The 15,904-nt window shown below is 38.5% G+C and overlaps 1 protein-coding gene across 2 annotated transcripts; it reads left to right on the forward strand.

The window, feature by feature from the left end:
• Positions 1 to 162: 162 nt before the first annotated feature.
• On the forward strand, positions 163 to 9,046 carry LOC121727873 (serine/threonine-protein phosphatase Pgam5, mitochondrial-like). 2 transcript variants are annotated; one of them, XM_042115917.1, is made up of 5 exons: positions 163 to 491; positions 679 to 857; positions 1,340 to 1,557; positions 2,335 to 2,468; positions 8,525 to 9,046. In XM_042115917.1, the coding sequence occupies exons 1-5, from the start codon at positions 325 to 327 to the stop codon at positions 8,673 to 8,675; spliced, it is 849 nt and encodes a 282-aa protein (XP_041971851.1). In that variant the 5' UTR covers positions 163 to 324; the 3' UTR covers positions 8,676 to 9,046. The 2 variants fall into 2 exon arrangements, with proteins under 2 accessions (XP_041971851.1, XP_041971852.1); XM_042115918.1 differs by having other exon boundaries at positions 2,338 to 2,468.
• The last annotated feature ends 6,858 nt before the right edge of the window (positions 9,047 to 15,904 follow it).

Raw genomic sequence — 15,904 nt, forward strand, 5'->3', positions numbered from 1 at the left:
AGCTTTCTAAATATTATTCCACTTGACTAAATTTGTTAGGATCCTAGCTACCTGACTTCCTAGCTAGGATAAGTGGAATAAGCGCTTAAGAGAAATGAAAAAAAAAGTCAAAATGACTTTGACATTTTAATTTTTAGTTTGTCAGACGTCAGTTGTCTTGTTCATGGCGGTTTGAATGAAATAAGATTTTTTGAGGTTGTTCAACTGCTTTTCAATTACTGTAATAACTCAAACGAAAATAAACTGGGAGTTTACATGTATTTTTAAATTCATCATTCCAAGGTTACATGTTTCAAACAATATAATATATAACTTAACTACAACATGGCTACCCTTTCAAGATTCCAAAAAATAGCACTTATCAGCTTAGGAGCGGTAGGAGGAAGTCTTGCGTACTATCAAATTGGTAAAAACGAGAAGAAGTTTGATGTGCAAAATGCATGGACAACAAACTATAAGCCAAGTGTAAAATGGGATAGAAACTGGGACCAGTAAGTTTATAAATAATCTAATATTATGTTATTAATGTTTTGACCTAAATATAAACTTTTGGTCTAAACAACTCATTTGTATTAATAACACATGGTACTTTTGATGTGCAAACGACAATATGGTTAATTTTATAATATTATGTGTAACAAAAATATAATACTTAAATGAAACTTTTTTACTTTTCAGTAGTGAACCACAGTCAATTGTGAAACCTCCAAAGACGTCTAGTCCAGAAGAACAAAACACATACAATGAAAAGCTTGAAAAGGCCAAGAGCAAAGCTGTGCGACATGTTTTACTTGTTAGACACGGCCAGTACAATACCAGTGGTGAAACAGACTTGGATAAGACATTAACAGAACTTGGTAATTTTTTTAAATATTTCTTTCATGGTACAAGCATAACTGCTTGTATATAATATTATACTCACCAATTTATTGTATTATTTGTATAAGTTGGCTTTATTAAGTATTTCACTAATAGAATGGATGCATATCACAGACTCTCTGACAGAGAGACTAGTTCTGCATGATTAAGAATTTAAATAATCATAAAACACTTCCATAAGTAGACAAAAAATTGTCACAGACAAAACAATGATGGGGTTGAATACCAATATTAGTAATATAGGCACATTTTTTTTTGTTAAAGAAGGCAGGTCGCTGTAGCCCTGACATCACTGCGACCCATAAGGATCTATTTTGACTCCTTCGCACTAGAGTATCGTCTCCAACCTAATGCTGCTCATAAATTGATATTAATAATTATATTAGGTACATAGTCAATGTATCCAATGTATGGTCTTAGACTTGGCTGGTTTAATTTGCTCTTGTCATAAAATCAACAGGTAAAAAACAAGCTGACTTGACCGGGAAAAGATTAGCCCAGTTGAATCTAAACTGGGACCACATTATAAAATCAACTATGACGAGAGCTCAGGAGACAGGTGACATCATACTGAAACATTTGCCGGAGACTGTTGATGTTAAACACTGCCAGCTCATTGAAGAAGGAGCCCCAGTGCCACCAGAGCCCCCCGTCGGGCATTGGAGGCCTGAACCTAGAGTAAGTATTATGACTTGTGCTTGTGCCTTGTAGATGTTAATCAGGAACATTTTATGAAATAAGAATTTCATAGGCTTTTGGAGTAATTTCTAGCAATAGTACAACCACATCAGCACAGCTGTGACAGTGTTAAAATTATTGAATTTTATTGGACATACACAATCTGGCTGGCAGAACCTTTTAGACAGTTGTAATGAGATAATTATGCTTAGACCTAGGAAAAGACAAGGATTATAGGAAAACTTTTTGTGCATGCTAAATATAGTGGAATAGTAATACCTAGTGGAATACATCAGTTACGTCTAGAAAAAATAATTGTTTTAAAGTTCACAACTTAAAAGTTTTTAGTTATTGGTTACTTCTAATAAATTTAAATGTTAATTTGTGTATTGTTTGACGACCTCTGTGGCTTAGTGGGTGGGCTGTCGGTAGCTCAGGCCGAGGGTCGCGGGTTTGAATCCCGCCGACGGAACAAAAAGTTTTCAAAGTTCTTGGGTCATGGATGTGTATTAAATATGTGTATCATGTAATAAAAATCTTAAATATATGTATAGTATAAAAGTTTTAAATATATTTCCGTTGTCTGGTACCCGTAACACAAGTCCTTCAGATACTTACCACGGGGCCAGACTGACGTGGTGTGAAGCGTCCATAGATATTATTAATATATTGTTATTATTATTGTTAAAATTACGACATATGGCATGGAATTTTATAGTTCTGTGTATGAAATTGAAGTTTTGTGCCTATAATAATAATTGCATTTCCTCTGTGCAGCAGTTCTTTCAGGACAGTGCCCGTATCGAAGCAGCGTTTCGACGTTACTTCTTTAGAGCACCACCAGATCAGACCTCAGACTCCTACACCCTGCTAGTCTGCCATGCAAATGTTATACGCTTCTTTGTGTGCAAGTAAGTCACAAATATTTTTATCTATTATATAAAAATAAGTCTGGTTTTCCTTCCTGACACTATAACTCCAGAACGCACAAACCGATTTCCACGGTTTTGCATTCGTTGGAAAGGTCTCGGGCTCCATGACGTCTATAAAAAAATAATCAGAAAAACTTCAAGAGAAAAGCAGAGAAAATCATTTTATGGCAAAACAATGTTTGCCGGGACAGCTAGTTTAGTAATTCTTACTTTCTTACTAGACTTATTATACTGAGTTATGAACTACAGGCAAAGATAGTGCGTGGCGCCTATTATACATCAAGTGATCGCCGCGAATTTGCGGCGCCCGTACCAGTTGATAACAGCCCTAAAATAATAACTGTCATTTGAAATGTTAGTGTTGTGACTTGTGTTTCAAGATACAATACTGCTAATCTATTCAAAAATATTTGTGTAAATGATTAAACCATCATTTTCAGACTAAGCCATATAGTCGGTATGGCCGTATGTACTCGTTATTTGTACCATCGAGGAAGTTGATTCCTATGCAATTGACAGACCAACGTTATTTGGTCGAATATGTCAATTCAATGTTAAGGCCGGCCGCAATTTGTCCGAAATTTCTGATCAGAAACATATGAACTGCCATCCAATCGAGTACTCTGGTGTTTCGTCCCAACCAAGGTTTTTGGGCCCAGTGGGCCCAATCACCAGATATGAATTTTTAACATTTTTTTCATCTGGCGATTGGTCCCAAGTAATAATTTTTTATGACTTTTGGGCTTATGTCCGTAGGGCTAGCAAAAAAGTTGTAGATTTAAATAAAAAACAAAATAATTGCTTTGTATGAAAGCATTTATTATACACTGAATGAATATAATATGATATTTAAAGACAAATAATACAATGGACATTGTATATTGTTACGTGCTAGGGTTCGAGGATTTGGAGAGAAAGACCTGGTGACTCTCTTGAAGACTTTATTAACACTGCTAAACACTAGGTCACAACACTTAGCACTAAATCCAAACACTAATCACTAGGTCCAATCACTAAGCACTATCACTGTCCTAGGTCGTAGCCAAGTCGCAAGTTTCACTGGTTCACTCACTATTGATCACTCCGAAATCGCCTTGATGAAAGCTCGAAACGAACTAACTTGCCGGGCGCGCCTGCGGCTCTTTTTATATGGCGAGACGAATTCCAGAAATTTCCCGATTCACGCAAACAAGTAAACAACCGTGGGAAATTTCTAGGAGGCCCGGGAATGTACCACAATAAAACTGCCGTCCCTGCGATAAGTGCAGTAAGTTGAATTTAATTTAGACCTTATGTACTCAGTCATAAGGTCTAAATTCAAACACGCTAACAAATAAAGGGTAAACACGTAAACAAACATTGGACCTTTTTAGAAGGTTCGAGTATGTACTTGCGCACCACGTGTCCGTATACCATGTACCGTAACACTACTCCCCTCTTAGAGATGCTCGTCCCGAGCATCATTGTTACTGCCATGGTAACGCGCCAGACGGTTCCTACGACTACTCCTGGTCTGTGGTCCCTTTACAGCAGCGCAAGTAATACATCTGTGGCACCAATCCTGCACATCATCTCTCCAATGCAACCAGAAGAATCGTTCTCGCACTTTCCTTAGCATCCTCTTGACGCCTAGATGACTCCCTGATACGCCCTCATGTATCTCGCGGAGAACATCTGGTACTCTTGCCCTTGGGACAATTATCTGAAAATAGAACTCTCTGCCGTTAGCCTTCTGCCATTTCCGGTAGAGTAGTCCGTCCTGAAGTATCAGACTGTCCCATTGCTCCCAGTACGCCTTAGTGACAGCGCCAGTGGGTGCAACCTCACTCCAGATTGGTTTTATGTCACCCCGTTTCTTCCATGTGATGATGTGCCGAAGGTCGTCATCTTTTTCTTGAGCCTTTCTCATAGCTTCATTCTCCATGTGCCCCAAATTACTTGTTCTCTTTGTTCCGCTCCGTGCCTGGGAGGTAACAGTTACCGGGGCTTTCTCCGCGTCATCCAGTACTCGCCCCTTAGTTCTGGATTCTATTCGTTCCCCATGACTCCGGGTAGGGGACGAAACCGCTTGCTTCTTCAACTCCTCCATTTGTTCCTCGATCCTTTTTATCCTTGCCATCTGGGTCTTCTTCTGCGGACAGTTTAGCTGAAGATGGCCCCTCTCACCACACTTGTAGCACATGGCTCCAAAACTTTTCTTCGTGGGAGCCTTGACCTCCTTGACTTCCTCAGAGACCTTGTGGATCTTATGGGTCTGCCGTATGTTATGGCGCACAGCCTCGACTTCCAAAGCATGCGCTAATGCTTCCTTTAGCGAGGTATGGTGACCAAGTCTTACTGCAGCCCTGACCTCCAAGTCTTTGATTCCGTCGACAAATCCTTGAACAATATTTGTGTCGACCATCTTGGTGTCGGCTCCTGGATATGCCTTCCTGACGAGTTTTTCAATTTCCAACGCCCATTGTTGAAGTCCTTCTCCTGAACGTTGGACTCTGTCACGCAGTTGGGCACGGAACACGTGCTCCAGGTGTCGCTCCCCGTATCTGGATTCCAGTGCCTCCATCAGGTCTTGGAAACCATTTCTCGTATGTGGCAGTGCCTCCAGAACCGACACAGCTTGCCCTCTGAGTGCAACAGTGAGAGCGGTCAAGCATTGCTCCTCCGTCCATCCGTTTGCGGTAGCAACAGTCTGAAATTGCCGACGATAAGCGTTCCAAGAAGTAGTGCCGTCGTACGGTGGCACCTTTACTCTTGGTCCTTGCGCCACACCAGTGACTCCACTAGACACCGCAACTCCCGTAGTTTCTAGGCGCACTACTCTCTTCTGTAGTTCTGTGAATCCGGTTTTCAAATTTTCCACAACCGTCTCTAACCCAGTAACGCGTTCGTCCATTACGTCGACATCTTTACGAAGCTTAGTCACCGTGTCACTGACATCCTTTATGGCCAGAAGCGCTTTCTCTTGGAGGTCCTTTTGTTGCTCTTGAGACTCCTGTAAAGCGCCGAGCTTGCGGTCTTGTGACTCCTGCAAAGCGCCGAGCTTGCGGTCTTGTGACTCCTGCAAAGCGCCGAGCTTGCGGTCTTGTGACTCCTGCAAAGCGCCGAACTTGCGGTCTTGTGCCTCTCGAATCGCTCTGATTTCAGCCCTTTGCAGCTCCATTAATTCAATTAAACTTTCTAAATGAAGGGCCACTTGGGGGGCTGTAGGAGCTACGGGTGGGGCCTGGTGGGCGGGGCCAGTGGGCGTGGCCTGAGTGGGCGTGGCCTGGTGGGCGGAGCCAGTGGGCGTGGCCATGTCCAAAGTGGGCGGAGCCAAAGGGGCGTGGCCAGTGGGCGTGTCCCGGTGGGCGGAGCCAGTGGGCGGATCCTGGTGGGCGTGGCCAGTGGGCGGAGCCATGTGGGCGGGGCCAGTATGTGGGGCCTGTCCCTCAGTGGGCGGAGCTTGGTCCCCAGTGGGTGTGGCCTCCGCAACTCCTCTCTCGGAGTCAATGGCAGCAGCTCGCTGCGCCCTTGTCCTGACACTCCCCTTGAAGTCCTCTCTCGGAGTCAATGGCATCTCCAAATCGCACTTCTGACACCAGTTGTTACGTGCTAGGGTTCGAGGATTTGGAGAGAAAGACCTGGTGACTCTCTTGAAGACTTTATTAACACTGCTAAACACTAGGTCACAACACTTAGCACTAAATCCAAACACTAATCACTAGGTCCAATCACTAAGCACTATCACTGTCCTAGGTCGTAGCCAAGTCGCAAGTTTCACTGGTTCACTCACTATTGATCACTCCGAAATCGCCTTGATGAAAGCTCGAAACGAACTAACTTGCCGGGCGCGCCTGCGGCTCTTTTTATATGGCGAGACGAATTCCAGAAATTTCCCGATTCACGCAAACAAGTAAACAACCGTGGGAAATTTCTAGGAGGCCCGGGAATGTACCACAATAAAACTGCCGTCCCTGCGATAAGTGCAGTAAGTTGAATTTAATTTAGACCTTATGTACTCAGTCATAAGGTCTAAATTCAAACACGCTAACAAATAAAGGGTAAACACGTAAACAAACATTGGACCTTTTTAGAAGGTTCGAGTATGTACTTGCGCACCACGTGTCCGTATACCATGTACCGTAACAATATATTAAAATCTCTTATGACATAAATAATAACAAAAGTACTTATTTTCTAAATAATCTAATTATATTATTTTTGTATACTTATTTCAATTTAAAATTTATTTATAATTATTATATTTATATAAAGCTTATATATTTCTTTAATTGGCAAATTATAGGTGTATATTTTTTTTGTAAGAGAACGATTAATTAATTAATTAATTTTATATAAGTAAGTTTAATTCAATTACGCGCCATTGTTGTGGCAGAATGTAAAAACTATAAGTATTTAATAAAACCTTTATATCAACAACATTCTGGCAATAAAGACATTTGAATTTGAAAGTGAAAAGTATTTGGTATCACGTAGGTGCTATGGCAACTTTATGCCATAGGCGCGAGCGGCTATAGCCCGGCCGAATTTTATTTATGATTGGAATACAAAAAAAACTTCCCAAGTCTATCGTACAACTAAGATAGAATCATTTTACTTTGGGAAAACAACCATTAAAATTTCAGGCAGTACCTATTAGAGCAGGTATTTTTTTAAAACTTGATTCAACGCAGTATGTTTAGGTATTATTAATAATAATAATAATAATATAAGTTTTAATGTGGTTTTAATGTATTTTTTAGTGTTAGGTATGTTTCGGATCAGAAATTTCGGACAATGTGCGGCTGGGCTTAATCGGCATAGTATCTTCTAACAATTATTATATCTGACTTAAATAAATATTAAATAAGTTATTATTTATGTAATTAATTATTATTATTTTGAATATTAAATATTTCCTGTTAATGCGGTGTTGCAATAATTGATAAAATTAAAACTCATATATCCAATACGTGACCTATAATATTATGTTAGATATTTTTTAAATTTACAAAACAATATTATGGTTATAATTGATTATTTTTGTGTGTTTTTGTGCCTACTTCAAAATTCTTGCCAGAAAATAATGAATCATAAAAGTGGGACCACTCGCCAGATGATAAAATGTTAAAAATTCATATCTGGTCATTGGGCCCACTGGGCCTAAAAACCTTGGGACGAAACACCAGAGTACTCATCCGATCGACGTCATCTGACACATAATGTCAGATGCCTGCCGGAACGCACTCTGCTCATATATTTTGTATCTGACGTCCGGTCCGGTTGACTTGTCAGATGCCGTCTATCGGATGGCAGAAATTTTTAATTGCGTTCCGGCGGGCGTCTGACATTATGTGTCAGATGACTCAGATGACGTCGATCGGATGTCAGTTAAAATGTTTCTGACGGATCGCGCTCTCTCTTACATTTTGTACTGAGCCGAGTGAGCTCGAACTCGCCAAAAGGAAATTTCGTTTAGTGTGCGGTGTGGCGGTCCGGCCGACGTTAAAATGTTTCGTATCAGATCTGTCAGCTGGGCTTGACGTAACGTGACCAAACTACTTAGGTCCCCGATTTGCATAGGAGTCAACTTCTCTGATAGTACATTTCCATACTTCGCAAACGGTATCACTGCTCCCTCGAATATCAAATAGTATTTTAAAAAGATAAAACCGACTTCAAATTGTACGTAATTAAGAATTAAAATTCCCTATCTCAAAACTACTGAACCGATTTTGATAAAACCTATAGTAACCTAAGTTGAACAATACCTGGTACAATAAAAAAAGAATCACTTAAATCGGACTTGTAGTTCCGGAGATATGCGTGCACAAACATAAAAACATACATACTTACATACATTATACATACACTTTTGAAATTTGGCACATTTGTTCAGAAGCCGCTATAGATTAACATATTATACAAAACTGGGCAGTTCTGGAAATATTACATACATACGCGTCGAATTGATAACCTCCTTTTTTTGAAATCGGTTAAGAATATCCATCTGCAGCAGAACAAACATTCATTAATTATCCATTTTACAATTTCAGAGCTCTGCAGTTCCCACCTGAGGCCTGGCTACGGATGTCTCTAAACCACGGCTCAATAACCTGGATATCAATACTGCCCAACGGCAATGTTGTGTTGCGATTACTGGGTGACACCGGACACATGGATCCCCAGTATATAAGTAGTCGCTAAATAAATAGGTAAACAAATTACTACTTCTTTTAGATGATGATGTTTTTGACATGCATACTTAAGAGTTAAGAGTATGTGTAATGGTTATGAAACATTGAGAAATAAGAATTACAAATGTTAGGAATGTTTCCATCTAAAAGAATGATCATTTACACTGATTTGATACGCTGTAATAAAATGAAAGTTACCGTTTAACCCATGGTTGAATGTATTGCAAATAGAATGGATTATATACTAAACATATTTATAGTTTTGAAGAACAAGACATCTTTAACAATAAACAACATTTCATTAAGAGGTAATCTGGTACTAGGTTTTTTTGTAAGTTGTCTAGCTTGGTATTATGCTTACATTTTTAAAAACATCTACACTACCACACAGAAAAACTACACTGCCACAAAAAATCTTTTATCAGATTTCGCAATAAATGTACTAAATAAATATACAGGTTCCAGACTTATTCTATTTGCAGTATTATCTATCAATGTTGCTGCTATAAAATCGAAGTATATATTTTATTACAGTGTAAAAAATGTATTGTTACCATTTTTAGAGAATCATACAATATTTCGAACAAGTTTACAATTTACTTAATAGACAATTTACAATTGAACCATGTAAATACGTATTTCTGTTATAAGACAAATTAATTTGACTTATTTAGTATATAATAAAACAAAGAGTATACCCAACTCATTCATAGTAGTTGAGTCAGAACGAGAGGGAACTATACTACCAGCGACGCAAAGCTTCTTTGCGGCATTTATGCGTGTGTGCGTACAGCGTATAAACGTCAAGTGTCATTGTTGTGATTTGTTTGTGTAGTTATTTGTCTTTTCTATACTTTAATAAAATATTATTATTTTATTTATATTTGTTGAACATTAAAAACTATTATAATAGGTGTATTTAAAAATTGTATAAGTAACCAAAGTGGTCTTGACAATGAATTATTATAATCACGCACCCATTTGCAGATGTTCCTTTAAAATTAAAATTAAACAATGTACTTACTATTTAAATGATTATTCGATGAGGCGGTTGCATTGTCAAGTATAATCAGCAGAATGTAATAGGATTAGTGCCTTTTAAAATAGAAGTAGATTCTGATGAAGCAATATGACATTTAGGGCCTGTTCATCACTTCCTGATAAGTGCTGGATAGGCTATCCGCCACTTAACTTGACAGATAGAGTATGGAGAATCTGTCAAAGAAGTTGTGGATAGCCAATTCGGATTTTTTTCCAAGAAGATAATTGCATTTAAAAATGTATTTATTTCAAGTTACTGATCAAATACAATATGCTAGGTGCAATTGTATACCGTCGAGATGAGAACAGGGTAGAAAATATAACTTTAGTATCGTCAACAGTTTATATAAAAATAATAAGAAGCAGCCATTGCTGTTTATATAAAAAATCGGCCAAGTGCGAGTCAGACTCGCGCACGAAGGTTTCCGTACTGTTATTGATAAAAAATTGTATTGTTGTATGGGAGCCCCCTTAAATATTTATTTTGTTTTCATTTTAATATTTATTATTAAGGTACAAATTAATTAAGAATATCTCAAGTTCAAGCTACCAATATTGATTACAAGCAAATAAAGCCAAAAAAATCACGTTTGTTGTATGGGAGAGCCCCCCCCCCTCCCCTTTGATATTTATTTTATTTTAATTTTCAATAATTTAAAATAAGCGTGCCGGGCTCAGTGCAAAAATCCACCTCCATACAATTTGTATGGAAGCGGATGCGCATATCGCTCACTGTGCTGGGGCTCATCGACGCGGATTTTTGCGCGGCGGATTTCCCTCAATGCGACACGGCCCGGCAAGACCCTCCGCGCCCTGTCAACAGTGTACTATAGCAAGCGGTTGATTTCCGTCACTGCCATACCGGCAGCACACTGAACTCAAAATCTGTCAATGCGCTGCGTGCCGACCCGCCCCGGTGCGCTCCGGCACAGTAAGCGCCAAGCTTAAAGAGGATACACCAGGGGCTAGAGAAATGAAAAAAAAGTACGTGTAATATCTATAGCTGTCTCCCTTACCTCAAGCCTATATCGCAGAACGCGATAGAGACAACTGCAGAAAATCAACGATTCGTTGTCCCCTGATTCCTTCTCCAAAACTTAACCGATTTAAGTACTTTTTTCATTAAAGATTAAAGAAAGGCTTGAGCTGTGTTCCTATGTTTTTTTTGTATAATCTAGCCAAATCTGTTTTCTGGATGTTTGAACACAGCGGAAAATCTGGCCATTTTTTTGGGTTTTTGAACGTTCATATCTTATTTAATCATTAAATTATGAAAAAGAAGAAAACATAGGGACATTGTATTAGTGGCCGTAGATATTCAGGAAAAAAATTATAACTCTACTAGCATTATCCAGATAGGAAACAGGGGACAGCGTTTGTATGGAAAAAAGGGCGGTGTGGACTCCTCTTAAAACAGTAGCGGTCTTACTACAAAAGACTTAAACACTCATTGAACAGTTGATTAGAGAAAAAATCAGTACAAAATGGTCTCAAAACAACTGTTCAACAGATGTTTAAGTAATCTTATGTGGTAAGACCGTAGATTTTTTAACTTCTCTATTTCATATATTGCCTGTTTATATTTCACACATATATAACTGTCTCCACTCTCCACGATATGCAATTGTGCCCAGTATAACTACATACTTAAGTAATTGCAGTATCTCATCAGCAAATTTATTTATTATGCTATTCAGTAGGAATATTACTGCGATGTTTTCACGCTAGACGGCAGCACCAGCATATACGCTAAACAAAGAGACCTTTTGTTCGGCGTTTGACAACATTTCTGTCAATATTCTGAAATGACATGTGCACCATGTCAGATTATGGTCGAATTGTTTACTGTGCTGGTAGCGCCCTCTGTTCCGATCTATGCGCAATATGTTACAATTGTTGTTCCAAATACATTTTATTATTATTATGTAAATGTGAATGTAAATGGTACTACCTGATCAAAATACCTGTATAATCAAAATAAAGACTAGGCACAGAATTTCATACTTTTGAAAATTTAAAATTTACTAGCTATTTGACCGAGCTTTGCTCGGTATTCGATAAAACACGAATAAAATGATATTTTGTATACTAAATTTTATGAAAATCGTTGGAGCCGATTCCGAGATTCCAATTATATATTATATAGGTACAAGAATTGCTCGTTTAAAGATAAGTACCTGGATGACCGAGCTTTGCTCGGTATAGGCTATAGCAAACCCTCATTGACTTCGTGTTACGTAACAACGCCATCTGCTGGAATAGCTTTAGCTGTTGTTGTGTCGTTAAAGCAATTAGTTGCTCACACAATAGTATTATTATTCGCCAATAGATGTCAGGAAGAGTCATATTTTTCAGTTAATCGATAAAACACGAATAAAAAGACATTTTCTGAAAATAATTCCTAGCTAGATCGATTTATCGCCCCCGAAACCCCCTATATACTAAATTTCATCAATATATATATATATATATATATATATATATATATATATATATATATATTACAGATAGTTTGATCGGGTGGAAATGTGTTTATAATGTATGATCAAATGTTTTAAGTGAATTAAAATTTGTAATTTTAGATTTGTCTTTTTTTTCTTATTATTATTATGATAACGCCTCCGTGGTCTAGTGGTACAGAGCGCGGCTCTTGACTCGGAGGTCGTGGGTTCGATTCCTGCGTTGGAAACATGTTATTTCCAAGTTTGGTTAGGACAATGCAGGCTGATCACCTGATTGTCCGACAAGTAAGATGACCCATACGTCGAATGGGCATGTAAAAAGTCGGTCCTGCGCCTGATCTCTCGCCGGTCGTGTCGGTCTGCCGCCCCACTGGGTTATGAGAGTAAAGGAATAGAGAGTGCTCTTGTGTACTGCGCACACACTTGGGCACTATAAAATTACTCCTGCGTAGCTGGCCTGGTTTCAATGAAACTGGCCACCGTCACCGAAACCGGTGTGGGAGCTATTATTATTAATACGTTCCGTACGTGAACTATGACATTACTTAGTTATAGTGCACGTACGGAGTTTAAGTTAAGGTAATCGTTGATCTTTTTGAGGGGGAAGTAAGATGTTAGTCTCAAATTCAGAATCAGTGCTGATAATATATATGAGGGCAGAGGGCCTAGACAAGTAGCATACTCTTCGAAAACGTTAACATAATTCGTTAACAAAATGTATGGCATTTGTAATTTGTCATTAGTAATGCTAATTTAGCGATGACTTATGTCAAACGGCATACATTTTGATAACGAATTTCATCGTCGTTTTCGAAGCGTATGCCACTTGTCTAGGCCCTCTGAGCTTCAGACGAAAGAGAAGAAAAAAAAGCTTTTGTTCTTCTCGCAAGGTTTTATACTCCACTCGGGCTAACTTGTCGCTAGCGGTCATTGACATTTGACTCCCTGTCAGAAACTTGTCATTTTCCATATAAAAACACGATTGACAATATCTGACACTTCATTGTCAATCGCGGTTTATATGGAAAATGACAAGTTTTTGACAGGGAGCCAATGACCGCTAGCAACTAGTCAGCCTGAGTGGAGTATAGTCATTGTGCCTTGGCCTAAGGCCTAGGAATCTGGATCGAAGTAAAACACAATTTCGATAGACTGTTATATTAGAATTTAATAAGTTTTGGTCTTAGATCTGAAAAATACGATATGCATAAGTCGATATAGTTTTTTTCGATTTTTTTGGATAATACAGATTGTTAAAATCTTATAGAATAACATATTATTATCAAAGTTAACTTGAAGAACAATTTACTTAAATATTAAAAATGTTATTTTTATAAGTTCGTAGTTAGTAAATTTCGGACAACTTGATCAATGAATGTTAAAAGTGATAGGCCGAAATGTTTAGTTTGCTATAGAAAAATTAAAAATATATTAATATTAAATAACGTAAGTACTTATATATAAAAATACTTATTCACCTAATTAAGTTAAATAGTAAGTAGATAATATGATAATACAAATGATGTCTTTAAAAAGTTTTTAAGCAGACCGCAGACATTGTTTCAATTATCGCGGAGTCAAAAATTTATTTTATCCAATTCACGGTGTGATACTAAAACGCTACTAACAAGAAATATACTCTGTGACTTGAGCGTCCCTCCTTAATTTAAATAGCTTTTAAGTATTTAGCCAATGTTAATTCAAAAAGCGTAGAGTCACAGTGAGTTGATTTAGCTTTTGTTACATCGTTGAGTGATCTTCATTGCTATTATTCCCTCACATTCTTCGCTCAGACCGACTCAGACGGTAAATCACTACATCCTGCTATAATTCAATATTGTCACAACCATGCCCAGGGCTGCCATCGACCAGTTACCCGGCAGATTATGTATCTTGCGACGGCAAATGGCAATGCAACAGACAATTTGAAAATTTCTGTCGCAATATAAGACATTAATCGTCCTACCCAGTGACGGATTAGCCCTTAATCAAATTAAGCAATTGCCTGGGGCATCACGTCTGAGGGGGCACCAGAAGAGTAAAGGTTCAAAGACCGATTCTAGTTGGGATACGGATAGGCCCACAGGCATGGATTTCTTAGGGCATCAAGTAGTCTTAATCCGGCACTGGTCCTACCGATTCTGCTTTTTTGCTTAATATTAAAACAGTTTAGGTACATTCCGGATTTTAGTAATACGCAAGTAGTAAAATACCTCAACTGCTAAACGATTAATATTTCATGAGGATGCCATTTTGTAGTTTTATTCGAGACTGCATAAAACCACATCAAAGCTGCATAGTTTTGTTTTTATCTAAAAATTGATCAGGATTTGCTTTACCGTATGTCGATTAGTGAGCTTTGGACTTAAATATATTAACATAGGAATAAAGATTTATTTTTATCAGCCCTATTATACCAATCATAGAAAATACCTTGATATAGACAGTAAAGATTCACATTTTAACATCACTTCGAAATTCGAATATCTCTAAGAAAATATTTTAACCCGTAACAGTGATCGAAGCCCGTAACCCTAAATATGACTAGTAATAGTAAAGTTTAGAGAATTCCTGATAAACTCTAGCTGAATTATAGAAGACTAGATGACGCCCGCAACTCCGTTACGCCAAAACTCGTTTATCGCGCGGGAACCGTACATTTTTCCGGGACAAAAAGTATCCTATGTCCTTTCCCGGGACTCAAAGTATCTACATGCCAAATTTCAGCAAAATCGGTTCAGCGGTTTGGGCGTGAAGAGGTAACAGACAGACTGACACACTTTCGCATTTATAATATTAGTATGGATGTAGAAGTAATTTTGCACCAATTGCAGACGCTAAAAGGCCAATATACCAAGCAACAGCTTGCCAATCAAGCGCCGTTATGCTTATGAAGCCTAAATGACGAATCAAGGCACAAAACTTTATATAAAATATGAGAATTTATTTGAAATTCTGGGCCCAGTCTCGTCATTTCGATAATAATTTTCCGAACTTTCAAGATTGGCATAAAATTACTTATTATAAGCCAAGAGCCAGCGACAGCCAGACTTATGTCATTTTTTAAAATCGGAAAGTTTGCCTGTATATTATTATGATCCTTATAATAATAGCTCCCGCCTCCCACACCGGTGGCCGGTTTCATTGAAACCAGGCCAGCAACGCAGGAGAATTATTTTATAGTGCCCAAGTGTGTGCGCAGTGCACAAGAGCACTCGCTATTCCTTTTCTCTCATAACGCAGTGGGACGGAAGACTGACACGACTGGCGAGAGATCAGGTGCAGGACCGACTTTTTACATGCCCATCCGACCTGGATGGATCATCTAACATCTTACTTGTCAGACAATAAGGTGATCAGCCTGTATTGTCCTAACCAAACTCGGAAATAACATGTTTCCAACGAGGGAATCGAACCAACGACCTTCGAGTCAAGAGCCGCGCTCTATACCACTAGACCACGGAGGCGTTATGATCCTTATAATTATAGAAGTAAGAACGACCAGCGACTTAATGGAGTTTCGGTCGCGGTTACATTAGGAAGTGGAGGTGGAGAACTAGATAGTTCTGAAGGTCTACTTAACCTTCGATAAAGTATAAATCTCAATAATTGTTTTGAGAAAGTCTGGCTGTCGCCCGTCGCTAGCTCTTGGGTAACTACAACTTGATATGCAAGACGACTTAAAAAGATCTTAAACAACGCCTAAGCAATTTCAAAAGCGCAAGCAGTAAGATGA

The sequence above is a fragment of the Aricia agestis genome, chromosome 6 (genome assembly GCF_905147365.1).
Source record: "Aricia agestis chromosome 6, ilAriAges1.1, whole genome shotgun sequence".
Lineage (NCBI taxonomy): Eukaryota > Metazoa > Arthropoda > Insecta > Lepidoptera > Lycaenidae > Aricia > Aricia agestis.

Excerpts from the sequence above, each read along its gene's own strand:
- LOC121727873 (XM_042115917.1), top strand. The coding sequence starts at position 325 with ATGGCTACCCTTTCAAGATTCCAAAAAATAGCACTTATCAGCTTAGGA. Across the intron at positions 492-678 it reads TGGGATAGAAACTGGGACCA|TAGTGAACCACAGTCAATTG; the intron begins GTAAGTTTATAA and ends TTTACTTTTCAG. Across the intron at positions 1,558-2,334 it reads ATTGGAGGCCTGAACCTAGA|CAGTTCTTTCAGGACAGTGC; the intron begins GTAAGTATTATG and ends TCCTCTGTGCAG.